This window comes from Nematolebias whitei, chromosome 16 (assembly GCF_014905685.2).
Source record: "Nematolebias whitei isolate Nwh7 chromosome 16, NemWhi1, whole genome shotgun sequence".
In the NCBI taxonomy this organism is placed as follows: Eukaryota; Metazoa; Chordata; class Actinopteri; order Cyprinodontiformes; family Rivulidae; genus Nematolebias; species Nematolebias whitei.
The window spans coordinates 9,754,630-9,781,171 of NC_056513.1; the positions used below are offsets into that span (position 1 = coordinate 9,754,630).

General features: G+C 46.4%; 4 protein-coding genes across 4 annotated transcripts in view; 3 read left to right on the top strand and 1 right to left on the bottom strand.

Moving 5' to 3' along the window:
• On the top strand, positions 1-947 carry LOC119422308 (protein PET117 homolog, mitochondrial). Its single transcript, XM_037689647.1, has 3 exons — positions 1-157; positions 633-774; positions 888-947. The coding sequence occupies exons 1-3, from the start codon at positions 62-64 to the stop codon at positions 902-904; spliced, it is 255 nt and encodes an 84-aa protein (XP_037545575.1). The 5' UTR covers positions 1-61; the 3' UTR covers positions 905-947.
• On the top strand, positions 911-5,780 carry kat14 (lysine acetyltransferase 14). Its single transcript, XM_037689645.1, has 10 exons — positions 911-1,175; positions 1,281-1,402; positions 1,478-1,599; positions 1,852-2,024; positions 2,099-2,524; positions 2,602-3,197; positions 3,329-3,462; positions 4,956-5,131; positions 5,204-5,394; positions 5,462-5,780. The coding sequence occupies exons 1-10, from the start codon at positions 914-916 to the stop codon at positions 5,633-5,635; spliced, it is 2,376 nt and encodes a 791-aa protein (XP_037545573.1). The 5' UTR covers positions 911-913; the 3' UTR covers positions 5,636-5,780.
• A 2,324-nt stretch (positions 5,781-8,104) lies between these two features.
• On the bottom strand, positions 8,105-16,798 carry dzank1 (double zinc ribbon and ankyrin repeat domains 1). Its single transcript, XM_037690478.1, has 21 exons — positions 16,765-16,798; positions 16,515-16,631; positions 14,369-14,516; positions 14,196-14,297; positions 13,010-13,078; positions 12,803-12,917; positions 12,642-12,712; positions 11,989-12,109; positions 11,805-11,918; positions 11,458-11,527; positions 11,243-11,382; positions 10,942-11,103; positions 10,631-10,865; positions 10,040-10,143; positions 9,804-9,887; positions 9,615-9,726; positions 9,179-9,219; positions 9,038-9,124; positions 8,825-8,952; positions 8,366-8,440; positions 8,105-8,258 (listed from the first exon to the last, which is right to left on the bottom strand). The coding sequence occupies exons 2-21, from the start codon at positions 16,621-16,623 to the stop codon at positions 8,105-8,107; spliced, it is 2,241 nt and encodes a 746-aa protein (XP_037546406.1). The 5' UTR covers positions 16,624-16,631; positions 16,765-16,798.
• A 1,944-nt stretch (positions 16,799-18,742) lies between these two features.
• The window catches only part of polr3f (polymerase (RNA) III (DNA directed) polypeptide F), a 22,111-nt gene continuing 14,311 nt past the window's right edge, over positions 18,743-26,542 (top strand). Inside the window, exons 1-3 of the mRNA XM_037689646.1 lie at positions 18,743-18,901; positions 21,216-21,333; positions 21,521-21,588. Of these exons, the coding sequence (XP_037545574.1) occupies positions 18,840-18,901; positions 21,216-21,333; positions 21,521-21,588 (248 nt within the window). The 5' untranslated portion in view covers positions 18,743-18,839. The remainder of the gene's footprint in view (positions 18,902-21,215; positions 21,334-21,520; positions 21,589-26,542) is intronic.

Consider the following 26,542-nt stretch of genomic DNA (forward strand, 5'->3'; position numbering starts at 1 on the left):
GAACTTCCGGTGAGAGGCGGAAACAGTCCGGAGCTCGTTAGCTGAAGCTAAAGCTAACGTGATGTCTACGGCTTCCAAAGTGGTTCTGGGAGTTTCTGTGGTTCTGACTTTGAGTACTGTGGTAGGGGTCCACCTCAAGCAGTCCTGGGAAAGGGAGGTAAGCTCCTCCGAACCGAGCCGGCCCAATAGAGACCGAGCTAACAGTTCTGATTTGGATGACTTTCTGAGAGGAACGGGTTGAATGATGGAGAATGACAAAACCCCGTAAAGTAATAACATTTAAATCTCAACCAGGTGGTTCCGAGCGGTTCTATTCAGACAGGCTGAGTCTCGCCGTGACTCCAAAGTTCTGACCTTTTTAAAACATTAAACGGTAAACACAGGTCAAAGGTCAGGGAACCACACCTGGTCTCATTTAAGTTCCAGCAACCGGCTCATGATTTGATCGGGTTCACAGCTGGACCGGCTCGGTCAGAGTCGGATCCTGGATGGATCCAGCATCCTGGATCTTCTGTTGGACCTGTTAAACCCAGCACAATGTTGAAGTTGTTCTTGACTGTTGAATCGGACCGGACCAGGTGTGATGGTGTTTGATGTGGGCTGGTTCTGATGTGGTCTCCACACCTCTGCAGCGCCTCCATCAGGGTGTGGTCCGGGATCTGGAGCAGACAGAGAGGAAGAAGGAGAACCTGAGGCTGCTGGAAGAGCAGAGGCTTCTGACTAAACTCCTGGAGGAAGAGAGGCGGAGCTCCACCCATAGGACACCTGAGGCAGGTAAACACTGAGGGAGGCAGAACGGTTCTCATTCAGATGAGTCTGAACAGTTTACAGCTGATTAATGACGTGAAGCTTTTAAAATCTGACGTCTGGCTGTCATGTGACCTCAGGTGAGTCGTGTACCTGAGGCTCCGCCATGGACAGTAGCGGCGAGCAGCTGGCGGTGCCGGAGGACGAGGCAGCTTGTACGTCGACCTCAGATGGACTGGAGGAGGGGGAGGTGGAGGGGGAGACGCTGCTGATCGTGGAGTCGGAGGACCAGGGCTCCGTGGACCTGTCACATGACCAGAGCGGAGACTCGCTAACCAGCGACGTGGGCGAGGAGGCGGATGGCGGTGGCTGGGCCTGCGAGGACATGTCCTTCTACTGCGAGCGGTGCCACAAGTGGATCCCTGCGGGTCAGCCAATCGGAGCACAGCACAGACGCACACACAAACAGCCTTGTTGAATCAACAGTTTGGGTTTTGGTTCTTCAGTCTGACCCAGATCTGCTCTGATTTCAGCTCAACTCCACGGAGACCAGCCCAGTTACCTGAAAGGAGACAACTTCTTTAAGTTCACCTGCTTCGACTGCTCTGAGGACAGGAAGGAGAGCTTTGACAGGATGAGGCTCACCTGGCAGCAGGTATGACATCCTTCCCCCTCACACACACACACATGCACACACAGGTTTAAAGACCAGGTGCTTCCTGTGTGTCAGGTGGTGATGTTGGCCATGTACAACCTGTCTCTGGAGGGGACGGGACGACAGGGCTACTTCAGGTGGAAGGAGGACATCTGCTCTTTCATTGGTCGACACTGGAACTTCCTGCTGGGAAACAGGTGAGGTCGTCTGATCGCTGTCACAGCTCACCTGGATTATTTAACATTTTTAGCAGAGACATTGAACCAGTTTAAAGTTTATTTGAAGGATTTTTGATGTTTTGGAACCTCAACCATTTGTCTACAGCCTCCACGACATCCCCCGGCGGTCTCCTGATGACCTCGTGTCGGTCATGTGATCCGTGCCAGCCACTCAAGTTTTGCTCAAACCGTCTGATGATGACGATGACGTTTCTTCTGGGATTTTCACAGGAAGAAGACGTCAACGTGGTGGAGCACGGTTGCTGGCTGCTTGTCAGTTGGAAGCCCCACTTTCTTCCGATCGGGAGCGCAGGAGTTTGGAGAACCCGGATGGTGGAAGCTGGTCCAGAACAGACCTCCCACCTTGAGACCTGAGGGGGACAAGTCTGCCTCCAAGACCAAAGGTGAGCTACAGAGACATGGCAGCGTCCAGGTGAGAAAGCTCCGCCCCCTGATTCATCATATTGTTCACCTGCAGCCTCCAAGCCGGTCCTGGACCCGATCATCACGGTGGAGGGCCTGAGGAAGCGTGGAGCCAGGAACCCCGTGGAGAACGCCATGCAGCTGAAGGAGAAGCGATGCCGCACACAGGAAGCCAAAGATATCCGGCGAGCTCAGAAGGAGGCGGTGGGAGGCTACACCGACCGCAGCACCTCCTCCACACCCATCAAACTGGGAGGAGGCCGTGGTGGGCGTCGCCCTGATCTGGTCCTGGAGAAAGGTGAGGTCATCGACTTCTCGTCCCTCAGCTCTTCGGACCGAACGCCGCTCACCAGCCCGTCTCCATCGCCTTCGCCTGACTTCTCCGCTCCGGGAACGCCCGCCTCCCACTCAGCCACGCCCAGCCTGCTGTCAGAGGCTGACCTCATTCCAGACGCCATGCCGCCGCAGGCGCTGTTCCACGGTGAGTGGGCGTCTGTCTTGTCCACATGTTCTGTTGTTGTAATGTAAGATGATGTCATTTCTTGTCACCATCTACAGATGACGAGGAGATGGAGACGGAAGGGATGATAGACCCCGGCGTAGAATACATCCCTCCTTCCAGCTCCAGCCATGTTGGCCGTAAAAAGCTCTGCTCGGTGCCGCCCCACATCAAACAGGAAGCTGAGAGCGACGATGATGATGGCCATGAGCTCCAAGCCAACGCTGAAGAGGCGGCAGGCCACAGTGAAGTTCCGCCCCCATCTTCTCGCAAGGTGGTTTGTACTGGAGAGGCCGAACGCCAAAGAACGACTCGCCCTGAGAAATCTGACGGTGCCTCCGAAGTCCACCGATGTCCATGCTTCACCTCCCTCAGTCTGTACGAGGAGAGGATGCTGCTGCGGCGGCTGGAAGCCTGCCCGTTAGCGTTAGCCGTCACGCCGCAGGCTAAACGCCTCCACAGGAAGCTGCTGGTCCGCCAGGCCAAGCGCCAGAGAGGCCTCCCCTTGTTGGACATGGACCAAGCTGTCAGTGCCACCCTTAGCCTTGTAGGAGGGATCTATGGTGCTCAGGAGGTGGGGCCACACATTCAGGGCGGAGCTAAAGAAAAGTTTTGCACCAACAGCCGTGAGCAGCGAATTCTGGATCGTTTCCAGGTACGAGATTTACAAAACTGATCTCTGTTTGTTCACTTCCTTCAGTTGGAGCGATAATATTCTTCAGTCTTCTCAAGTCCTTCATCATCGAGTCGTGACTGAATACTGAGTGTGTGTGTATGTTTTTACAGACCAACGTGTCCGTCAGAAAAGGTGTCCAGCAGAACTCGGTCTCCTTCTGGCACCGTCTCATGGGAGCTGAGGGCAGTTTGGACCCGAGCATCAAGAGTCCGTACACGTCCCGGATCCTGAAAGCCTTCATCAGGTCAGTGTCGGGGCCCAAAGTTCTCAATTAGAGAACATAAAGAACCAAATGTTCTGTTTGTTGGAGAACATAAACCTGGGTCAGAACACAGGAACGGTTCCGTATGGACCTCGATGTGAGGATCACGGCTCGGTACGGCCTTGGTTCATCAAGAGTCAGCAGGTTCTGAACCGTCTTTTTGGACCAGCTGAAAGTCTGAAGACCTCCAGAACCAGAACGGAGTCGACAATAAGAACTGAATAAATCAAAGCTCTTACTTTGAGACAACTCTTTGCCACACACCGGGCCGAGTACTGGCTTGTTGCTGCACTTTGAGCTGTCCAGACACCGAAGCTGAGGAGCTGTAACATGGACCGGTCTCCAGTCCATCACAGGGACACCTAGGGACAATTTAAGAGTTGCCAATCAGTCTAACATGCATGTTTTTGGTCTTTTTACTCACCTTTGTCAGGTGATCAAAACATCCGTCTGAGCTAATGGAGACCCTGATGAGCCTCAGGAGCTGCCTTCTCAATAACAGCCGGGCGTTTACATAGCTGCCCACTGCTGCACCTGGGCATACCTCAGGTGTGATGGATTACATGGAGAGAACTAATTTCGTCATTGTCTGGGAACATACAGTGATTACAACACATAGCACTTACTTTTGAGACTACCTGTATAAATAAAGGTTAAATAAATAAATACCGGTGAATGAAATTTAAAAAAAGGAGGGAGGGCAGGGAGTTCACCTGCATGTGAGTTCAGCAGCTTGGAGCTCCGCTCTGCAGGTCTGACCTGACAAACGTTTCCAGCTGCAGAACACAAGTCCGACTGGTGTTTTTCAGCTTTTAGGAAACTAGTTGTTTTTTTGTGCACCTTTTGTAAATGCATTGTTAAGGTTAAGGTTTCTTTATTTGTCATTCGCACCACATGGTAAAACTAAATTGTGTGCACAGGGTCCCAGTTACATCCAGCAAAAGTATATATTGTAAAAAAAAAACAGTAATAAGATCTAAGATATGAACTAAGAAATATGCTAAACTAAGAATACACTAAGCACTAATGGTACAAAAACAATACGGCAAACGACAGCAGCACGAACATGAGTCTGTGTGAGCAGATGAGTACAAATGAACACAGCAGCATGAGCTCAGCAGCAGTTGTACTTTGTACTTGTAGTGTGTACCTCTGTAAGTACTTTGTTGTACTTGTAGTGTGTACCTACACCTCTTGTCTCCCAGCTGCAGCCGTCTGTTGGCTCTGGAACTGTTCATTTTTTCCACACAGCTGCAGGTCTTCAGGCTCCTGCGTGGTCCTGGTGCAGACGGTTCATTTATTGATCCTCACCCATTAAAACAGATCAATTAATCAGCACGGCACAAACAAACATGGCCGACATTTTCTGCCCTGGTTTTAGGTCCGATAACTTTTAACAAATGTTCTTGTCTGGTTCTGTGTCTGGTGTTCTGAGCCCAGTTGGGTCCATCACGTGGTTCCTGTGTGTTCCTCAGGAGGGATTACGAGAGCCGCCCTCTGAAGCTCCGGTTGTTGGCTGAAATCAAAGCGTACCCACACAAGACAGATCCAGACTGGGCTCCTGAACCCGACGCCCCCATCGATTACTGCTACGTCCGTCCCAACCACATCCCCTCGGTCAATGCCATGTGCCACGACACCTTCTGGCCAGGTAAGACTCTGCTCCCCTCCTGTACATGAACATGTCTGAGTGTGTGTCAGACCTCCAGGTGTGTTCCTCCAGGTGTGGACCTGTCCGAGTGCCTGCAGTACCCGGACTTCAGCGTGGTCGTCCTCTACAAGAAGGTGGTGGTCGGCTTCGGCTTCATGGTTCCAGATGTCAAGTACAACGAGGCCTACATCTCCTTCCTGCTGGTCCATCCTGAGTGGAGGCAGGCTGGCATCGGGACCTTCATGATCTATCATCTGATCCAGGTGAGTCCTGCAGAGCCGTCCTGGTCCAGATGTTTGTGTGAAGCCTGACGGCTGCCGTGTTTTTCAGACGTGCATGGGGAAAGACGTGACGCTGCACGTGTCGGCCAGTAACCCCGCCATGCTGCTGTACCAGAAGTTTGGCTTCAAGGCTGAGGAGTACATCCTGGACTTCTATGACAAATATTACCCTGTGGACAGCGCTGAGTGCCGCCACGCCTTCTTCCTGCGACTGAGGCGCTGACGCCAGGTTCATCCAGAACCTTTTTCTGAACGTCTGTTGTGTTTCGAGTATTTTAGAGTTCCAGTTCTCTTCAGGATTTTAGATGTTCAGGAAGCCAAGTTTGGATTAAACCTGACTCCACAGGTAAACCTGTTACATCATTTCCTGTCTAAGAGCTCATCCTGATGTGGGAACATCTGTAAGGTTCTCCTGGACGTCCAGTTGGAGGAAGATGTTTCTAAAATAAATAAATCTGAAGGTTCTAGCTAGGAAACTTTTTTTTTTTCTTACCTGTCTGGACCCGCCTGTCGGGTATGGCTTGTTCTGGCCTGGAGCCTCCTGTATGTATAGAGCGCTGTCCCTCAGGATCTGATCTGGGCCATTTCACAGCACAGTTTGTGATGAGGTCAGGATCACTCACAAGTTGGATGTTTACGTTGCACCTTCCCTTCCTGTTGGTGCACCCCCTCTCTCTTATGGGGTGCCTGTATACACACAAGTGCAATCGATAAGCCCTATAGTATTGGGCACGTTCCCCAAGAATATGAACCTGATCTGATCATGCCTTGATAAACGGGACACGCTGAGGGCCAGGCTGGCCACAGACGGATAGTTTTCACTGCGTCACTCTTAGTTGATGTGTTCGCTCTTATAGTGTCACCAACAACTTGGTAAAAAGAACCAGATGCATGGAAGCGCAGAACGAGGATGAGGGCCAGTTCTTCCACAGATGGACTGACTCCTGGTTCTGGTCTCACAAGGTCTGCACTGAATTTAGTATCAGCTTTCCCAAACCAAGCTCCTGATTGGTGTATTCTTCTAGTGTTTACGCTCATCACACACCCTCTGTATCCACTCCTGCCAAGAAGGTAGTGTCGATTAACTTACCTGCCGTGTCAGCAGCCCTGTGTTAGTCCTCAGAAAGAGATGGCCGTTTGAAGAGCTGATCTTGACCTTGTTCTCTGTCAGTCCTGCCCTTGGCTTGTTTGACCTCTGTGCACCACACCAAACAAAGGAGTCATGGATTCATGAGGATGTCATTTCAGTGGCAGAAAACCCATGCACTGCTGGAAGGTGGAAGGCGTCTTTATGCCTCAATAGTTTGACGTATTTGAGGACCACCCGACAAGAAGAAACAAAACATTTGGGCTGAAATCACGGGATCTGACCAGAAGAGGATCATGCAGAGGCAACAAACCTCAAACAGGCAACAAGCCCTTCAGCAGAGGTGAATACACTGACTTGATTTTTGACATTCTTTGAGGGGAGTGTGGGGTTCAGGGTGTTGCAGAGGACGGCGAGCCCCCAGCTGAAGACTGCTGATGCTGTGGAAGAAGGTGGATCTGCACAAGTTGAGGCAGTAATCACTGCAACAGGAAGTGAAAGAGGCTGAAATGACCTCCACAAACAAACATGAGCATGAAGATGTCTGCAGGGCACTTCTTAAAGGAGTGAAAGAGCAGAGGAAGACCTCAAACTGTTGGTCCTTCCACAGAAGAAGGTTGAACGTGTGTTTATGTTTAAAGCACCTGGAATGTTATTTTAGTTTTTGTGCAGAAGATTCGTTATGGCTGTCTAAAGATGCTGAAATGGGCCGTTTGTATTTTTTCTCTACGTTTCTTCACATAAATCTGCTTTGAGTGGTCCTGCAGCTCTCCTGCTTGTTGGTTCTACGTTCCTCTGCAGCTCTCCTGCTTGTTGGTTCTACGTTCCTCTGCAGCTCTCCTGCTTGTTGGTTCTACGTTCCTCGCAGCCTTGAGTGTTTGATGCGGTCTAATTTGGAGCGCTCGTCATCCGGACTTCGTCATCTTGAAAAGTCGGATCTGGACAAGATCGATCCAATCCAACTTTTCTCTGAACAGCTGGCATAAAATAAATCTGGATTACGTGATCCTGGAAAGCACTGTGATCCAAATTACGTTTTGAACAAGAGGTCCCCAGAGTTCAGGGGGAGGAACCAGATTAATCCAGGATTCTGGATTAGTCGGTCTGTGAAACGGCCTCCTGGTCTCTGTGGGACCAGGACGGTAGCTGCAAAAGAAACAGAACCTCTAAGATGTTCTGTTTTTAATGAAACACATTTTGACTCCCCCCCCCCCCCCCCAAGCATCAACAACCCCCACCTGGGTGAAATTTAATGAGCTTGTTTATTCTGCAGAACAAAAATCACAGAAATGATCCAAAACTGAGTCTGTAAAATAATTGTGATGTCTCTTTTCTTTATAAGTGAATATCAGAAGAAAGTTTGTGCTTCTGTCGATGTTAACAAGCCTAAAACCCAAACCTCAGCTGGAGCCACAACGCTGGAGGTTCTGGATGTCTGAGCTCTGACAGGTCATCTGAAGGTTCCAGGGGAGTGGAGACCAACAGTCATGGACTGTGGGGGATTTAGTGTTTGTTCTGGTCCAGTAGTGGGTTCTACCAGACTGGAATGGGACACAAACTGCTGGATGGTTTCAGAAGAACTTCCCAGCTGGTCCACAGAATTGTTCAGAAGACATCCAGGTTCAGTCGGGGTCTTCCCTGAATGTCCGGTCCGGTCTGAGCCGCCAGAACCGACACCATGTCGCTGCAGCCGGACTTGACCGCCAAGTCGTACGCCATCTGACCAGCAGCGTTCTTCAGTCTCACGCTCGCCTTACACCTGAAACCAGGAAGACGGGTGATGATGTCATGAAGTGGGAGGAGCTATCGAAGCAGGAAATGTTAGATCTGATATTTGAGTAAACGAAGCGTCCAGGTGAGTCGTACCTGAGCAGAAGCGCAGCGCTCTGCAGTCCTTCAGAGCCCAAAGCAGCAGCTTCATGCAGAGCTGTGTTCTTCATCCTGAGAACGAGCAGAACACGTCATAAACAAAACGGAACCTTCACCTGGAACCTGGGCATAGTCAGCATGATAGCAGGTTGCTGATTTGCAAATTGAGCTGGGATTCAAAAAGGGAGCCGGACCCTGAGGATCTGTTTCTTTCAAAGAACCGTTAACTTTTGAACTGTCTGTCACGACTGTCTGTCGTGCAGTGAGCAGTAAATCTAGGTTCTGAGTTGATCCGGTCTGTGCTGAAGTCTTCCAGATATTTTGTATTTTTATAGTTGATGTAAACAAAAGAATGATGTTAGTCACTTTGGGACATGTTGGGTTCTATAAGGACGGGAAACTGAAGCTGACGTTTGGTTCTGTTGTTTCTTGAGGTCAATATTATGCAGTTCTTACGGTCCAGACTGCTGGTCCACATCAGCTCCTCTCTGCACTAAAACAGGAAGTACATCATGATGACCGTTGACCACGGCCACCAGCAGGGCGTGTCTTCCATCCCCCCCACAACAGGATGGGTTCGCCCCCTGGTGAACCAACAGACACACCTGGTCAACCTTAAACTGTCAGGTGACGCAGACCAGGCTGCTGATTGGAAGCTGGAGCCTTTACCTGATCCAGGAGCTGCTGGATGGTCCTGATCCGACCTCTGCTTGGACCCAGCTCTTTCAGCAGCTGACTGTCGGTCACCTGCAGCCAAACAACCAATCAGGAGACAGTTTGTGTTTCTGACAAGCTGCTGGAGGTCCTTACCAAAGGTTTGTCTGTCGAGTTGGGGTTGAGTTTTCTCACACCTGAAACAGATAAAACGTATCGATGAGCAGTTTAGATTAAATGTCGTGATAATTTAAGAAAAACCATCAAACTCCTGAGGAGAAACATAAAAGGCTGCAACAGAAAGAACCCGGCTGAGTCCAGAACTGAGAACCCGGACAAAGCACCACCGTCCAGTTCCAATAAATTACAGCAAATAAAAAATATTTTTACAGAAACTGCAGCACGACGTGTCGCTGTCTGAACCACTGCTTCAGTTTAACTGGACTTTTCTCTGTTTAAAGGAGCGCTTACTTTTTTTTTTTTTTTTTTACAAACTTTACTTCCATTTACATTTACTTCTGTCTATCCAGAACAGATTGGATCCAACAGAAACCCTTCGTGTGACCCGGTTAGGTTCTGTATGTGTTCTTACTGTGGAAGTTGCTGTTTGCAAACCGCTCTGTGACACGACTCAGAGTCTCTGTTGGACTGGCTGGTCCAGGTCCTCCACCATCTAGTCCACCACAGACCCTGTCAGGACCTCCCTGAGACCAAACATCACATTTATTCATTCATCTTATTTACGTGTTGTTTCGGGGCAGGCTCCGGGTTGGAAACAAACCTGTGGTTCTTTCTGTCTGGACAACATGAAGCTGATGGTCAGACTGACTTCATGTGGATCTTCCTGAATCACAGCAGAAACCATCTGAACAGAACCAGAACAACACAGGAGGTCAACATGGACCACACAACACCTGTTCAAGTGATGAAGGCGACCGTGCTCTGACAGGTGCAGCCAACAGACTCTAGAACAGATTTGTCCAGGTACTGCTCAGCTGATGCAGGTGAAGTGTGTACCTGGCCCAGACGGGGTTCTCCAAGCAGAGCCCTGAAAGGAACATTGTTCTGGGTGTAACTTCTCAGATGAGCACACACATGATCCAGCTGCTTCCTCCAAAACCCTGAGGTCAACATCGAGTTAGAACAACAAGCGTAGAACCACAAACATCTGACACCAAGACTCAAGAGAACCACAAACATATGTAGTTACACTAGTAATATAGTAATGAGAGTAGTAGCTACAGTAGTAACGACAGTAATGCAGTAGTTACAGTATTAGAGTAGCAGTTACAGTAGCAGTTACAGTAGTATTTACAGTAACAGAGTAGTAGTTATAGTAACAGATACAGTAGTAGCTACAGTATTAGAGTAGTAATTACAGTAGTAGTTACAGTATTAGAGTAACAGTTACAGTAACAACGTAGTAGTTACAATAACAGAGTAGCAGTTACAGTAGCAGAGCAGTAGTTACAGTATTAGAGTAGTAGTTACAGTAGTAACAGAGTAGTAGTTACAGCAATAGGGTAGTAATTATAGTAACAGTAGTAGTTACAGTAATACAGTAGTAGTTACAGTAATAGAGTATTAGTTACAATAGTAATAGTTTACCTCGTCCTGGGCTGATGGTGGTCAGCGGTGGGCGGTGGTTTGTAGTCGCCAGCAGTCTGCTGACCTTTAACATACTCTGTTGCTCCTTCCTCTGCAGCTCAATGGCTGATGGGTAATAGAGTCCTACAGTTTGCGTAGACTGTGTGATAGTGGGCGGGGTCACATTTGTACTGGGCAGAGTCTTTGAGAAAGGTGCTGCCTGCCTCGTGGCATTATGGGAATACTCTGTCGTAGCCTGTGCACACAAAGTAGTCACTGTAGGTAACTTGACAGGAAGTATAACATGCCATGATGTCAGCCGTGCTGTGTACCCCACTAGCGGCGTCACATGTGATAGGCTGGATGCTGTTACTGGAGGAAGTGGGCGGGGCTGGCCCTTCAAGGAAGACGCCACAGGCAGCACAGTACAAAGCGTATGGATGTCCACTCGCTCCACATCGCCAACACTCTACACAGCTGACTGAACGTGTGAGCTGAAAGTACACGTCACATTACTACGTTTCCCACAATGCTGTCTTCCACACCCAAGCTAAGCAGAGCACCTGGAAGCAGGAGGAGCAGAAACAGAACGATGAAAGGCAGACATTACTCATGATTCTGCTGTGCTTTCACCTTGGAGCTGCACCAGTCACAGAATCTGGCGTTGCTGCGATTCAGACGTTTACACCTGGAGCAGGTAAACATCCTGCTGTGTGTGGCGTGGACAGAGGGAGCACTGTTCCCACTACATCCCACCTGCAGCAACAACAGGTCTCAATGAGACAAACAGCTGCAGGAGAACCATTAAAACAACATGTTCAGCTGCAGATGTACCTGCTGCAGGTGACCGTCGCAGGTCAAACACCTGGAGGTGTGAGCTGGATTCCCACTTCCACAGGAAACGCAAACCAGATGATCCTGTACAACATCAGACATCTTAATTTCACAGTTCTCATAATCTGCCTTACCTGTGGGAGAAAACACCTGGGACCTCATGTATGGAAGAGTGCACAGCTTTCATCCTGAAAGATGATGCACGGATAGAATTTAAAAAATACCAACAAAAATAGTAGCGGGCTGCCTTCAGGCCCAGGGAGACTTTGAAAAAGTGATTCATGGTCTCAGTGGGTTTTACCTGGTTACATAAAGGTCAATGAATTAATGAGGCCCTGATGTAGGAGTAGGTGTTGAGTACCTTTAGAGTAAGGTGGGCCTGGGGCTGCGTCTGTGGACCAATGGACGCCTCGCAGATCAAACAGGTCCTCGTATTGATGGGGACCAGAGATTTACAGGTGACACACAGCCGCATCTGACAAGAGAAAACCTTTAGCAGCTCCTCACCTGGACTCACCTGGACTGTGATCAAGTGTGTGTAACACCTGTGCGCCCTCGGCAGGGGGAAGCCACTGACCACAGAGGAAAAGAGGAGCCACAGCTCCACATTGTGCACAGAACCGGGCAAATGGGTCTGATGGAAGAAAGCTGAGACAGCAAGCGCACCTAGATGAAGAAAGGAGGAGGAGCTTGTAAAGTCGTGAGTGTTCAGGTTTCAATGTGTTTCTGAAGAATTTTCCTGACAGTGGGCGTGTCTGACTGTAGGTGTGTCTTTAACAGTGGGTGTGTCTTTGACAGTAGGTAGGCGTGTCTCTGCCAGTGGGTGTGTCTTTAACAGCAGGTGTGTCTTTGATAGTGGGCGTGTCTATAACAGTGGGTGTGTCCCTTGTAATGGCATCACAACGGCTCAGTGGTTAGCACTGTTGCCTCACAGCAAGAAGGTCCTGGGTTCAATCCCTGGGTGGACCTGGGGTCTTTCTGTGTGGAGTTTGCATGTTCTTCTCGTGCTTGCGTGAGTTTTCTCCGGGTGCTTCAGTTTCCTCCCACAGACCAAAAATATGCATGTTAGGTTGCCTTCAGGCCCAGGCCTCCCTTGCAAAAGAGATCTGTGATCTCAATGGGATTTGCCTGGTTAAATAAAGGTTAATAGATAAGAAATGGGTGCGGTCATCTGTGGGCGTGTCTCTGACTAGTTTACCGCAGGAAGTCAGTTTCTCGCTGCACTTGGCGTTCCTGCGTACTGCTCAGCTTCTTCACATCCCGTGAGTCCTGACAGACAAGAAGCAAATCATTATCACTGCTCCCAGCATTTTACAAAATCTGCACTCAGATCAGTTTGTTTTGGTGTTTACCACAGACTGGGATCGCCGGGACGAACTGGTCCAGGCAGCACGGACAGTCTCTGACCCCAGCCGACTGTTTAGGAAGCGAGGACCTGATGATGGAGGAGGGCTTCTGTCCATCATCCTCCGTTCTGAGAGAAGTCAGGACAAGAAGTGATGAGAAGCAGTGGGGGGTGGGGCTCTCTCTGTGTCGCTGTCAGCCAGGCCAGCCTCGTCTGCAGACGGTCCGCAACACTGCAGCTCGTCTCCATTGCTGCGTCTCATCATCAGCTCCACGTTGATCTGCAAGGCCCTGAATGGACAGACTCCTGTAGACCTGTCAGACCTCACGCAGCCCCATGTGTCCTCTAAATCCCTCAGATCCAAAGATCATTAGGTTTTAGTGGTCTTGAGGTCCGGTCAGGTCCACAGAGGGGATCAGGTCTTCAGCTGTCCTGAGGTCCAGACATTTGTACTCTCTGGATGTTAATACAGCATGAGAGTTTACTTTTATTTATTTATTCACTGCCTCTTATTGGTTCTATTTAATGTTTTTGTATTCTTCAATGTTTTACGGTTTCCTGATTTTGTATTTGTGCAACACGTTTGTTGTTAAACATGAATAAATGTGCTTTGATTTTGAAAACATTATTTCTGCTCAGGTTCTGGACCGAACGTCCACCGCCGTCCTCTCAGTCTTGTTTGTTGAGGCTGACGAGCTGCAGCTTGAAACAGACCAGGACCCCCAGACCCCCCCCCCCACCACCACCACCACCACCACCACCACCACCACCAACACAGTCTGTTCTGTAATGTTCTTTATACAGAATGGAAGGTTAAATAACTGTATAATAAATAAATGGACTTTACTTAAAGAAGTATTTGCATTTCATGTATTATTGCATTTGGCACGCAGCCCTCTGATAGATTTTAAATTTGGCCCTTTCAGGGAAAAGGTTTGGGGCCCCCTGCTCTAGATCTTCTGCTGGAACTGAATGATTTTGTTTTATTTCTTTGCTCTGAATGAGACGTCTCATCCTGAGTGTAAGCTGAAAGTCATGTCGGACATCTTTGTTTCACTTTAAAAATATATATTTTTCTTAAACGGCTTTTCAAGCTTTGAAGAGAAGAAAATTAGATATTTCATGTTATGATGTCTGAGTGCATTTCTGTGCAGGTAAATGCAGGTTGCCACGGTAACAGAGTGAAGGGGGTGCGGTTTAACTGCAGATGTGTACAAGTGAACTCAGTGCAAGTACCTGCAGAACTCAGTGAAGGCCCAGCTGCATTGTCAGCAGAACTGAAAGTTCCAACAGACGTATCCTGAAATAACAGGTGGAAGAATGAAGGACACATTAGAGTGGACAGGTGAGTGCAGGAAGAGGCGGGGCTTATGGAAACTGGAGCAGTAGGTATGTTTGATTACCTGCCTTAGGTTCTCCAAAACATCTTCCTGGTTCTCCGCTGTGCTGCTGGAGTCCAGCTGGTCCACATAGAAGACCTTGCTCACAATGGAGCTCTGTCTGCCGTCACTGCATCACATTCATACTCAGACAGGAAAACAGGAAGTGATGTCCTTGATCGATGTCAGGTGAGCACTTACATGGTGACCGCCACCGCTCTGATGGACACCTGCCCTGCAGGCAACAGGATGGGCTTGGTGTACTTCCTGCTGCCACCTGCTGAGCCCCGTGGTCCCACCTCCGGCCTCGAGCCATCCAATGTGAAGAAGAGCAGCGCACCTGCGGAGTCTGAACACACACACATGTGTTTCTATGACAGTCTTCTTCTAAAACTTCTCTTATAATTAAAGGACTTTAACAAAAACTGAAATAACCTTCAGAACAGGACCAGTTTGAGCTGGGACCAGTTCCACACCTTGTTGAACACCAGTCTGAAACCAGAGTGAAACCAGTCTAATAGCAATCTGAGCATCGTTGAACACTAGTCTGAAATCAAACTAAACAACTGGACTTCTGTGGTTGAAGACGTTTATTTTACCATCCTGGGAGTTTAAACCTTAAAAGTGAGATTCTACCAGAAGGTTCTGATCCGTGTGAATTGGAACTGTCCATGTCCACCAAACAGTGTAAAGAACAGGACCAGTTTGAGCTGTGACCAGCTCTACACCCTGCTGGATCTCGCTCTTCCACCTCTTACTTCAAGTATGATGACAGTTTTTGAGCTGTGGGATCTCCGGAGTCACAGACTGCGTCCAACCTCTATGAAAGTGGAGCAGAGAGCCCTGGACTCCTTCAAGGGAACAACACTGAGCCACTGGTTCTGATACGTGGACCATAGTAGAAGCTTCAGCAGACACATCAACTCTGTGGACAACAACATCAAGTTCACCAGAGAAGACACCACCAACAAGCTGCCTTTCTAGACTGTTTGGACAGAAAACAGAACCGCACCAAAGAAGTTCTCCAAACCTGTGGACCCAACTAAGACACCTAACTGGATTTTTGACAACGAGGAAATGAAAAAAAAAAACACGCCACAGAACAGGGAGAAGAACAAACATCATCACACATGTTGCTGGAGGATCTGAGAAACTCTGATCGTCTCCAAACACAACATCCCGGTTCATTTTAGACCCAACAGAACCCTCAGACAGAGGCTGGTCCATCCTGAGGACAGAACCCCCAAACCCAGACTGAGCGGTGTGGTGTTTGCTGGAATGTTCAGACCTTCATGTTGGAGAAACTAAAGAACCTCCGCAGACGCATGGCTCAACACCGAAGAGATTCAGAGATCCACCTGCACCTCAGGGACAAGTGACCCTCTGCTGAGGACCAACAGGTCCAGATGTTGGACAAAGAGGACAGATGGTGGTCTGAGAGGGGGTTGAAGGAGAGACAAACAGAGGAGGAGGTCTCAGAGTTCAGTTTTCTGATCCCAGGTCAGTTTGACTCTGATTCTCACCTTAATCAGGTGATACAAACACCTGTCTGTGAGTCTGGCTAACAGAGACCCTGATAATCCTCAGGAGGGAGGGGAGGGAGTAACCTGCATGTGAGTTCAGCAGCTTATTTTCCTGCAGACACCTGTGTGACACTGCGAGAAAATCCCTCAGTCCACTGGGCTTCCACAAGGTTCCAGACTGGTTCTGGTTGAGTTCTGGTCCTACATCCAAACATCCTGTATCACATATTTAAATATTCATCCATGTGCTGACGATACAGTTCTGTTCCCCTCAGAAGCTACAAGTTACATCCATCTGGACCAAAACTCTATGATCTGTGAAGCACGAGGACAAGATGGAGAACAGGTAGAGGACAGATGGAGGACAAATGAAGGACAGATGAAGGACAGGTGGAGGACAGATGGAAGATAGATGGAGAAGAGATGGGGGACAAGTAGGGACAGATGGAGGAAAAGTGGGGAATAGATGGAGGACAGACAGAGGAGAGGTGATGGACAGATGAAGGACAGGTGGAGGACAGATGGTGGACAGAATGGAAGAGAGGTAGAGGACAGACAGAAGATAGATGGAGAGCAGGTGGGGGACAGGTGGAGAACAGGTGGAGGACAAGTGGGGGACACATGGAGGATAGATGTAGAACAGGTTGATGACAGATGGAGGAGAGGTGGAGGACAGATGGAAGAGAGGTTGATGACAGATGGAGGAGAGGTGGAGGACAGATGAAAGGTAGATGAGGACAGGTGGGGAACAAGTGGAGGACATATGGAGGAGAGGTGGAGGTCAGATGGAGGACAGGACAGGTGGGGGACAGGTGTGTTTGTACCTGACTGGATGGAGACAGGTGTTCTGGTGTCAATGTGGTTCTTGACTCGGTGTGTCGGAAGCTGGATGATGGGGATGATGAGAGGAGCGGAAACTGCTCCTGCTGCCATGGCAACAACTGTCAATCAATAAATCAGAAGCCTGAAAAATAAATAAATGTTTTTACTGGGTCTTTTTTAAGAACAATTAAAGTTACTAACGATTAAAGTCGGAGACAGCGCCCCCTGCTGCTCAGCTCTCTCTACTGTTACCTGCCGCCGGGGGGCCCGGGACCTTCTTCTGACAGTTGTTGTTGTTTTCGTTGTTGTGTCAGCAGTAAACAAACTGCTCCAGTCTCCACAGCCTTCTTTAGGAGCTTTGCGATGAGACCGGGACACGCCGTGCCAAAAACAAACAGCGCACACTCACTTTACCGCCCGCCGCCTGAAAAGAAGCTGGTGAGTTTGATCAAGTATTACCATGGCAACGCGTTTAGACCGGAAGCTCTTGCTTAAACACAATAACAAAGAGCTACCTCTGGTGGGCGGGGCTTACAGGAAACCGCTTTATTTTTTTATTTATTTTTTGCATATCTCCCGCCGCACCGGGAAGCACCGTCCGGACATTATATGTTCACTGCTAAAAAACGAGATTAGTTGGAATCGAACCTCCGACTCTCTCGTATTAAATACATGATAAAATCTTCTTCCTGTTTTTCCCTAGGGGTCGCCAGCGATTCCTCCTTCTCACTCTGTCCTCTGCATCCTCTGTCCTCACTCCTGCATCCATATATATCTCTCCTGTTTGTCTTTTTCCTGGCAGCTGCATATCTATCCTTCTACCAGTACTCCTTTGGACATGTCCAAACCACTCATCTGGACATGTCTAAACCGTCTGTCCTCTCTACTCCCAGTCCTTCAGTTGAGTGTACCTCTGATCTTATTCCTTCAACATAAAATAAATGTCAATCAATCATACAACTTTATTGTCCATAACATTCCATGAGATTATTGACATCTGGCTCATACAACACAAATATGAAATAATTGTGTTCCTCCTTTTTATGAAAATAACGAAAACGTGTTTTTATAAATTTTATCTAAGTATAACCAGCAATCCAACAAAGTTCAGTCAGGTCATCTGGACGGTTTCTTTTTTTTTTGAGACAGTTCGTCCTTAATCCAAAGGACTTCTTCAGTCTGAGGAGCCACAACAAACTGAGTCCCACAATCAGCAAACCCATAGAGGACCAACCAGTTTGCTGGTGATAAGCTGGTATCTGGGTTTCTAATTCCTCGGACTGATTAAGTCCTTTGGATGAAGAACATCTCAACAACAACAACAAAAGAAACAGTCCAGATGACCTTACTGAACTTTGTGGGATTTTCTACCTGGATTATTGAGCATGAACTTTGATATAACCAGCAATGTGGTCTACACAGGTCTCTCTTGTAAATGAGTTCTCGTGTCTCAATGAGACTAAATAAACGCTGAATGAATATTTTTTTTTTTAAATTCTACTTAATTAAAGGAATCACACAAAAAATACAAATAAAAAAATCCCCATTTGTAAAAAACAAAACTGTGGAAGCCCGTTTCTGCCAATGAAAAGAAATAAAACGTCCAATGGTATGTCTTCCATTATTTGGAAGGCTTCCATACAAAACTCAACAAGGGCTCTCACCCGTGAATTAGATTAACAAAGACCTTAACAAACCCTACTGTGAGGTGTGATATGTCAATCTGCACATGTGTATCTTATCTCAGCTTTATAACCGGAACCCCACATGCTCTGCTCTTTGAATTGAGAAAGCTTCTTGGATGAGAAGCAAAATGACTTCTGTTACAAATAAAGTCCAGTTGTTTTTGTCTTGAACGCTTTTGAATTTACCATGTCCTGGATGACTGAGAATCTTCACCAGCATACAACGAGGGGCGTTTCACTGTGTTTTAGACCAGGCAGTGGACAGCCCAGAGCAAGCTTTGCTAAAGAGACGAGAAAACGGACGAGAATCGGGGTTCTCTTCCGCCATTTTGTAAAGAGCTACGCGAAGCAACGTGGGCGTTCTTAGATGCTGGTAGCAAACTGTAAATATCGGAGTAAAAAATGTTTTATTTAAGGTCTTCTCAACTTGGAGGCCACAAACCTCGCTGAGATCCGTCAGGGTCCATTCTGGTGTTTCTCTGGGTCGATGCCGTTAATTGCAGTTCATTTTTGACCAGGCACGAGTTAGGACTGCTGTCAGAGAAGTTAAGGACCTAAACCCCGGGTTTGCATCTGTTAAAGCTCCAGAGATACCAGCCAGACGGATTTTCTGCTTGGAAAGAGCAGCAGAATTCAGTCAAAATGACGGAGGTCAAAGTGAAGAAAGAGATGAACGTGACAGACGTCGCAGAGATCGAGAACAGGTCAGAATCGTGATGTTCTCCTGCTCATAGAATCGATACTCCGAACTCCGTGTCCTTTCAGTTCAATTTAATAAGTGATCAGATACAATTAGACATTTACCGGTCAGAAGTCCACTTTAAACACATTTTCTGAATCAAGGTAGTATCTCTGGCAATTCGGCGTTATCTTGGATTGATCAGATTTCCTAGATTTGGCCTCAAACGGACCACTTTTCTGCACTGTTGTGCTTCTAGTCTTAAAACAACATTCATTCAACCTTTAGGCAGGTAAATCCCAATGAGCCTCGAGGACCCATTTACAAAAGAGAACTGATTTCAACAAAGAATGATGACAAAAATGGACAACAGCGACAACAATAGACAGCCACAAAAAAGGCATACAGATTTATTTATTTTTTAACAAATAAGATGGCAAAAAAAAGTAACAAAAAAACAGCTAAATTATAAGGCAAATGTAGAAAACTAAAACCAGGAACATGTCTGTCATTCCAACATGGAATGTTTTCTAAGATCCTGAGATGTTCATATAATTTGTGGGAGATATCTAACAACAATCCGGTTTATAATTCGTTAGCCATCCGTTTATCCATCCATCTATCTATCTCCATCATCTTCTGCTCCCTCATCATCATATCGGACCAGCACAGAGTCCACTGCAGACGCACAAATCCGTCTATCAATCTCACGCTCCATTCTTCCCTCACTCGTGAATAAAACCCCAAGATACTTGAACTCCTCCCTCCTCCACTTGAGGCAGAACCTCATCCTTTACTCGAAGAGAGCAAACTCATGTGCTGAGGTGCTCAGGTGTCGAACCGCATCGGAGTCGCTTCACACATGGCTGCGAACCGCCAAACTCTCGCACCGCTTATATGGGGCCAAACAGCCTGTAACGATGGCCCCCCAGTCTCGTACTCGCGGCGTATCCCCCATAGTTTACCCTGAGGAACACAGTCCAAATCTTTCTCCATGTCCACAAAATACATGTAGACTGGATGGGAAGACTCCCATGACCCCTCGAGAGCTGGTCCAGTGTTCCACAGCCAGAACGGAACTTGCATTGTTCCTCCTGGATCTGGGGTTCAACTAACGATAAGACTTGTTTCTCCAGTACCCCTGAATAGTTCTTACTGGGGAGGCTAAGGAGAGTGATACCCCAATAATTGTAACACACCCTCCTGTCCCCCTTTTTGAAGAGGGGAACCACCACCACCCCAGTCTGCCAATCTAGTGGCTCTGCCCCTGATGTCCACGCAATGTTGCAAAGGCGTGTCAACCAAGACAGCCCCACAACATCCAGGTGAGTTGAAGATCTTTCTGATGGGTTCTTCTGCCAGGCGTTTCCAGCAAACCCTCAATACACGTTTGGGTTTACTGGGTCTGTCCAGCTTCTTCCCTCACCATCTGATCCAACTCACTACCAGGTAATCAGTTGACGGCTCAGCTCCTGTCTTCACCCAAGTGTCCAAAACAAACGGTCACAAATCAGATGACACAACTACAACATCAATCACTGATCTATGACCTAGGGTGTCTTGGTGCCAGTTGCACGTATCATGGGCAACTCCAGAGTGGAATAAGGTCCAGCCTCTCTGAAGGTGATTGGTTCGAGGTGAACCCAACTATATCTAGTTGGTAACTCAACTTAACACACAAGCTCAGGCTTTTTCCCCTCCAGAGAGTTCTATGTCCCGAGAGCCAGCTTTGGTAAGCCAGGATCAGAGCGCAAAGGTCTTTGGCCACTGCCCATGGCGTCATGCGCCCGACTCGTATGGCCCCTCCTGTAGGTGGTGTGCCCACAGGAAGGCATACCATTGTTTCTCATTCGGGCTGAGCCCGACCGGGCCCCATGGTAGAGACCCAGTCACCATGCACTCACCGACAAGCCCCTTGCCAGGGTGGAGCCCCAGTAACCCACTTCCCGCAAGGGACACCGAGTTCCTTGTTTTTCTTTGTCTATAAGTGTTTTGAATTGATCTTTGTCCTGTTACCTAAGACCAATCTGCCTTGGGAGACTCTACCAGGGCAATTACAATTGCCCCAGACAGTAAACTCCCAGGATCATTCAGGTGCACAAACTCGTCGTCCACAATAAGGTGACGATTCAAGGAGGAGAATTAGGTGTTTTGCATAAAAACTTTGAATTTATAAAAACCAACAGAAATAATAAAACACATTTCTACCTGTGGGAAAATATCCCGCGGGGGGTGGAGGATGGGAATGACAACATCTTTGGTTAAACAAAAATTACCAAAAAAAAAAGAAAAGAAAAGATAAAACTATTATTTTGTGTTTGTGTGTATTTGTGTTCCAGGATCAAAGAGCTGTGTCAGCAGTTCCCTCAGGGTATCACAGACCAGGTGATCCAGAATGACTTGCCTCACCTGGAGCCTCAGCAGAGAGCCATGGCAATCAACAAGCTGCTGTCGCAGGTCGGTCAGAGGACTTGATCTAACTCAGTCTGAGGATCCGATCCACCCCAGTCCGAGGACCTAATCTGCCCCAGTCTGAGGGCCTGGTCCACCTCAGTCTGAGGACCTGATCCTTCTCAGTCTGAGAGGACCCGGTTCGTAAGTTTGACCCTCTGATCTGTTGTTGATTGATGATGTTGTGTTCCAGGGTCAGCTGGATCTGCTGAGGAACAACTCAGGTCTCTTGTATAGACTGAAAGACACTCAAAGTGCTAGGTAAACATGCATTTGAACAAGTACTCAAACATACACGTTCTTGTAAACGTACTTTTTGGGGTCTTTGCATTGACGTTTTTTATAGCCTAACCCTGACCCTTTCCCTAAACCTAACCATTACTAGTACATGCCTAGTACTAGTAATGGTATACTAGTACTAGGCAACTACTAGTAAACCTAACCCCCAACTCCCCAACAAGACTGCTCCTTATGGGGACCTGGCTTTGGTCCCCACAAGGAGCAGTTGGTCCCCACAATGTAGGATTTGTGTAAAATTTGTCCCCACAATGTAACCTGAAACAAAAACGCCAACTAGAACTTGCACTGATACACATACTCAAACTAACACTAGCTATGTTTACATGCGCAATGTGTTTTTGACCGGATTGAAATGTTTTCAGATTAAATAATTCAAACGTATCGTTTACATGGGCACAATCTGTTCATGACGAGTGTTTACATGCAGCGGGCTTTGTTCTGAACAGAAGTACTGACATGCACAGAGTGGTAAACTCTCCTTAAAAAAATCACAAAAGAAGAGGTTCTACTTCCGGTTGACTTCCGGGATGAACGTAAACAAACCTGAGCACCCAAAATGGACCCGTGACAGGTTTTAATGATGGTGGAGACGTTATTGCACTCCCTGACTGAGCTACAGGTGATACAGATCATTTTGAGCTCTTTCAAAGTTTCTAGTAGAAATGTTGTGTCGCTCACCGACCAGTTTTGCTTCCCTGACATGCTAATATTATTAGCGTTAGCCAGGCGGAAATGACAGTCGCACATGCGCAGTCATGTCAGTTTTACACGATCAGAAAAAATGAACAGATCAAGTGTTTACATGCGCACCGTTCGTGTTATGAATCGGCGTAAACCACCCGTTTCGTTCTGATCACAAATTATAAACAAAAAATAAACTGAACGGGGTGTTTACATGACGCGTTTTTATTCCGAACGGCCGTTTGAGCCCATTACTTATGTCCATGTAAACATAGCTATTGAAACGTAAACTGGAATACACGCGGAAACACACTGGAATGCATACCATGCCACTTTAAATCACTTAAAAACATCAGCAATGCCAACCAAAGTGATGAAAATGACAATGACACAACAAGCAAAGGACACCTGATAAAATACATAAAATCCACTAGGGCTGCAACTATCGATTATTTCAATAATCGATTCATCGGCCGATTATTTTTTTGATTAATCGACGAATCGGCAAAAAAACCCACAACATTTTAATTTTCACCCCTTTATTCCAAAATTGAACATTTGACTGACATAGCAATTCACACAAAAAACAGGTTGCTATTTGACTATTCTGTTAGTAAAATATTGAATAAAAAAAGTAAAAGTTAGTGAAATAGTTTAAAAAACAAATGTACACAAAAATATATACAAATGTATCTTTATACCTGCACAATATGTAGCTACTTTGTAAAATTTGTCATTGAGAGAAGAGTGTAACCTGGATTAAATGTGTGGATTATTGTAACCTGGATTAAAAGTGTGGTTCATTGTAGTGAAGCCTTCTTCTTCAACCATTGACAGAGGCCTCATGTCAGTGACGATCATTTAAGGATGATTTCAGTGAAGACAGCTGCTGCTGTGGTGTCCATGATGTCTGTCCATCATGAATGCTGTTGTTGTTTGTTGTTGTTGTTTTGTGGAATGAGAGAGTAAATATGTATTATATCATAATTTACAGCAACTCAAGAAATGCCTTGTTTCACTTACAGTGTTAGGTTCAGGCAAAAGTAGCTTAAAGAGCATTTAAACACACACACACACACACACACACACACACACACACACACACAAACACATATATAAAATACTTAATTACACACATTTGAGTAGATGTAATAAATTACTTTAATTCCTGTTTAAATGCAATTCATCCTGCCATACCTGCAGTGTCTTCAGACTTTGCCAGCAAATTAAAAGTTGAAGCTTAATCATTAAATTATTATCTTTGTGTTCGATTTATTTATAAATCACATTTAAACACTGCTTGTACCAATTAAATTAAATAAAAAGTAACACACGTGTTCTCTATCACCGTCATTAATCAGAAAACAAACAAACAAACAGCTTCATCTACCAGACAGACTGACGTTACGTTTTCTCTCTTGGAAACAGAACAAATGTGTTAAATTGTAGAGACTCACCTGCAACACATGACGAGTTGTATCAGCTGCAGCTCCTTCCTCCTCCTCGTGACTCCGACATGTTTACGTTTATCAGCGTGGTTCTCCTGTGTCGTGTCGGCGATTTTCAAAGCGGCATGTTTCTCAGTTTTTATCTTTGTGAAGTTCTCCCACTCTTTGAAGGACTTGGGTCGAACAGTTTTCTCTGCGTCGGTCATTTGTAAAATTTACTTATTTTCCTTTGAAAACAGACTCTGCTTTTCTCCCCACTCGCTCTGTTCAACTTGCGCTGCAGAGTTTTGTTTTTTTTCCAAACTTTATTCAGTCTGTCAGCATCGACAATGAACTGCCTGTAAACAAAACGAAATGACTCCGCAGCGCCGTGAAAGACACATAATCGCGCGACACAACAAATCGATAATGAAATTCGTTGCCAACGCTTTTAATCATCGATTTTTATCGATTTTATCGATTTGTTGTTGCAGCCCTAATAATAATACCCACAATAATAATAATCCATCCATCCAGCCATTATCTTTTATCCGCTTCTTCCATTTTGGGTCATGGGGGTCGCCGGTGCCCATGGCCAGCAATCACTGTGCGAGGGGCGGGGGACAACCTGGACGGGTCACCAGTCCATCACAGGGCCACATAGAGACAAACGAGATGAACAACCATTCAGTCTCTTACTCTCACCTAGTGACAATTTAGAGTTAACAATCAGCCTAACATGCATGTTAGAGAAAACCCACGCATGCACGGAGAGAACATGCAAACTCCACCCAGAAAGGCACCCAGACACGGAATTGAACCAGGGTAACCTGCTCGATGAGAGGCAGCAGCTCTACCAGTTGCGCCACCATGCTGCCTAATAATAATAATAATATTATGGTTATAATAATAACCATATATAATTTTATTATTATTATTATTATTATTATTATTATTATTATTATTATGGGTAGTAATAGTAGAATTAATATTATTTAATGATAAAAAACATTACTCTGTATTTATGAAATCATCAATGTTGTCATATCTAAACTTTTAATTCAACTTTAAACTTTTAATTTGCTACTTCATTGTTAAGAATTCAGAAAAATAAAATACTTTTGCTAAAAATTAAGCAATAAAATAGTTCTTCAACCTTAACGGATTAAAAAAAATAAATCATTCAACTCTGCATTTCTGTGACATTTTTGTAGAAAATGTTTCTTTTTGATCTTTCCTGAGAGCTTTGTTGCTAGGTAACATGAAACAGGCCAAATGTTCCATGTTGACATCTGTAGTGTTCATCTGTGGGCGGAGCTTAAGTCAGTCCTTTGATGATGTGTCATGATGATGTCATAGAACAAATGTTATATATACAGGCTGGACTTTGAGTTCTAGACATCTCTGTTGGAAAAGCAGAGTGAACGCATCTTGACATTATTGTTCTTACGGCGCATAAACGGTTCGTTTTATCTTATTGAAGAAAAGCGTTTAATCGTAGCAACAAAAAGAACAATGTCTTCCCACAACCCAAGAGGAGATCGTGTATTTATCAACTCCCGTTTTAAACGGAGGGTTGACCACACGCAGTCTGCTGAATCAACTGTAAATGTTGATAATTCAGAAGAAGCCATGTCTGCGTTGATGGATCCCAACAATTTTCCAGCTCTGCCAGGAAGCGAGCCTGCAACTTTAGAGGCAAGCAGCTCGGTCGACATTACCCAACATCAGTCGACACAACCTAGAGAAAGGAAAATCAGCCGGAAAGTACATTTCGGTGTTGAAATGTCACTTTTTCCTAACGGCGTAGAGCGGACTAGACACGTCAAAAAGTTTGATGGTGAAAAGTTTAAAAGATTTTCACCCATCCAGCCCAATACGGAATTTGACGCAAGCCAGAAACACGCGCCAATTATGAAAAGTAAATCCACTTTTCAGTCTATGGCCAAGCTTGATCTTTCTAAAGAACGTGTCATTAAGAAAAAGCTTCCTACCCAGTTTCCTGCTAATGCAAACAAATTAGTTGCAGGATATAGCTTCGCTGATGCTCTGGCTTTAAAGTCCCAACCTGCCAAGACTTCTGAAACGTCAGCTTCAGTTCAGAATGTGTCTGCAGAGAGCAGCAGCGCTGCTGGCCCATCTCAAAGGCCACTGGCTTCTCTGAGTTTAGTCCCACGATCTTCCACAGAACAAAAAAATTCAGTTGAGAAGATTCTGGCAAGAACTTCAGAAAAAGCTGCAGAAAATACTGCAGGATGTCAGGAAGAGTCTACTAGGAGTGTGCTCTTTGCATCTGAAGTGTTTGAAATTCTAATTGAAAAAGACAAACAGTTTTCTGCATTGCAAAGCCAGAATGAAGAACTCCACAAACAATTAAAATTTCTCCAAGAAAAAGTTCAAGGAATGGAGGCAATGCATTCTGGAGCTCAGGAGAAATTTTTACAGTGTGAGTCTAAATTAACTGGGGAAAAAACAAAAAGACAGGAAGCTGAAGATGCTCGTACAAAGCTGTTGGAAGGGAACGAGCAGCTCAAAGCTGAAATGCTTCAAAAAGATGTCCAACTGGAAAAAGACGCCCAGTACCACTCTGTGGAAATGGACAAGCTGAAAACTGAGGCATTAACTCTGAAACAGCATCTTGACTCTTTCAAAGCCAACAACAAAAATGTCCTGGCTGATAAACAAGCAATGCTGAACAAGAGTGCAGAATATTCGACAGCTGTGAAAAGAAGCTTTGACCTAGAAGCAGCTCTTACTGCTGAGAAAAGTAAGGCAGCACAGGCCCAAGTTCTCTTGACACAGCAGAC

What these genes read in the sequence shown, in the direction of transcription:
- LOC119422308 (XM_037689647.1), top strand. Translation starts at nt 62, where the DNA reads ATGTCTACGGCTTCCAAAGTGGTTCTGGGAGTTTCTGTGGTTCTGACT. An exon ending in AGCAGTCCTGGGAAAGGGAG is followed by an intron (nt 158 to 632) that starts GTAAGCTCCTCC and finishes ACACCTCTGCAG; the next exon opens with CGCCTCCATCAGGGTGTGGT.
- kat14 (XM_037689645.1), top strand. Translation starts at nt 914, where the DNA reads ATGGACAGTAGCGGCGAGCAGCTGGCGGTGCCGGAGGACGAGGCAGCT. An exon ending in GTCTGCCTCCAAGACCAAAG is followed by an intron (nt 2,025 to 2,098) that starts GTGAGCTACAGA and finishes GTTCACCTGCAG; the next exon opens with CCTCCAAGCCGGTCCTGGAC. An exon ending in GAATTCTGGATCGTTTCCAG is followed by an intron (nt 3,198 to 3,328) that starts GTACGAGATTTA and finishes ATGTTTTTACAG; the next exon opens with ACCAACGTGTCCGTCAGAAA.
- dzank1 (XM_037690478.1), bottom strand. Translation starts at nt 16,623, where the DNA reads ATGGCAGCAGGAGCAGTTTCCGCTCCTCTCATCATCCCCATCATCCAG. An exon ending in CACCATCAGCCCAGGACGAG is followed by an intron (nt 10,144 to 10,630) that starts GTAAACTATTAC and finishes TGTTGACCTCAG; the next exon opens with GGTTTTGGAGGAAGCAGCTG. An exon ending in AGCGCTGCGCTTCTGCTCAG is followed by an intron (nt 8,259 to 8,365) that starts GTACGACTCACC and finishes TCCTGGTTTCAG; the next exon opens with GTGTAAGGCGAGCGTGAGAC.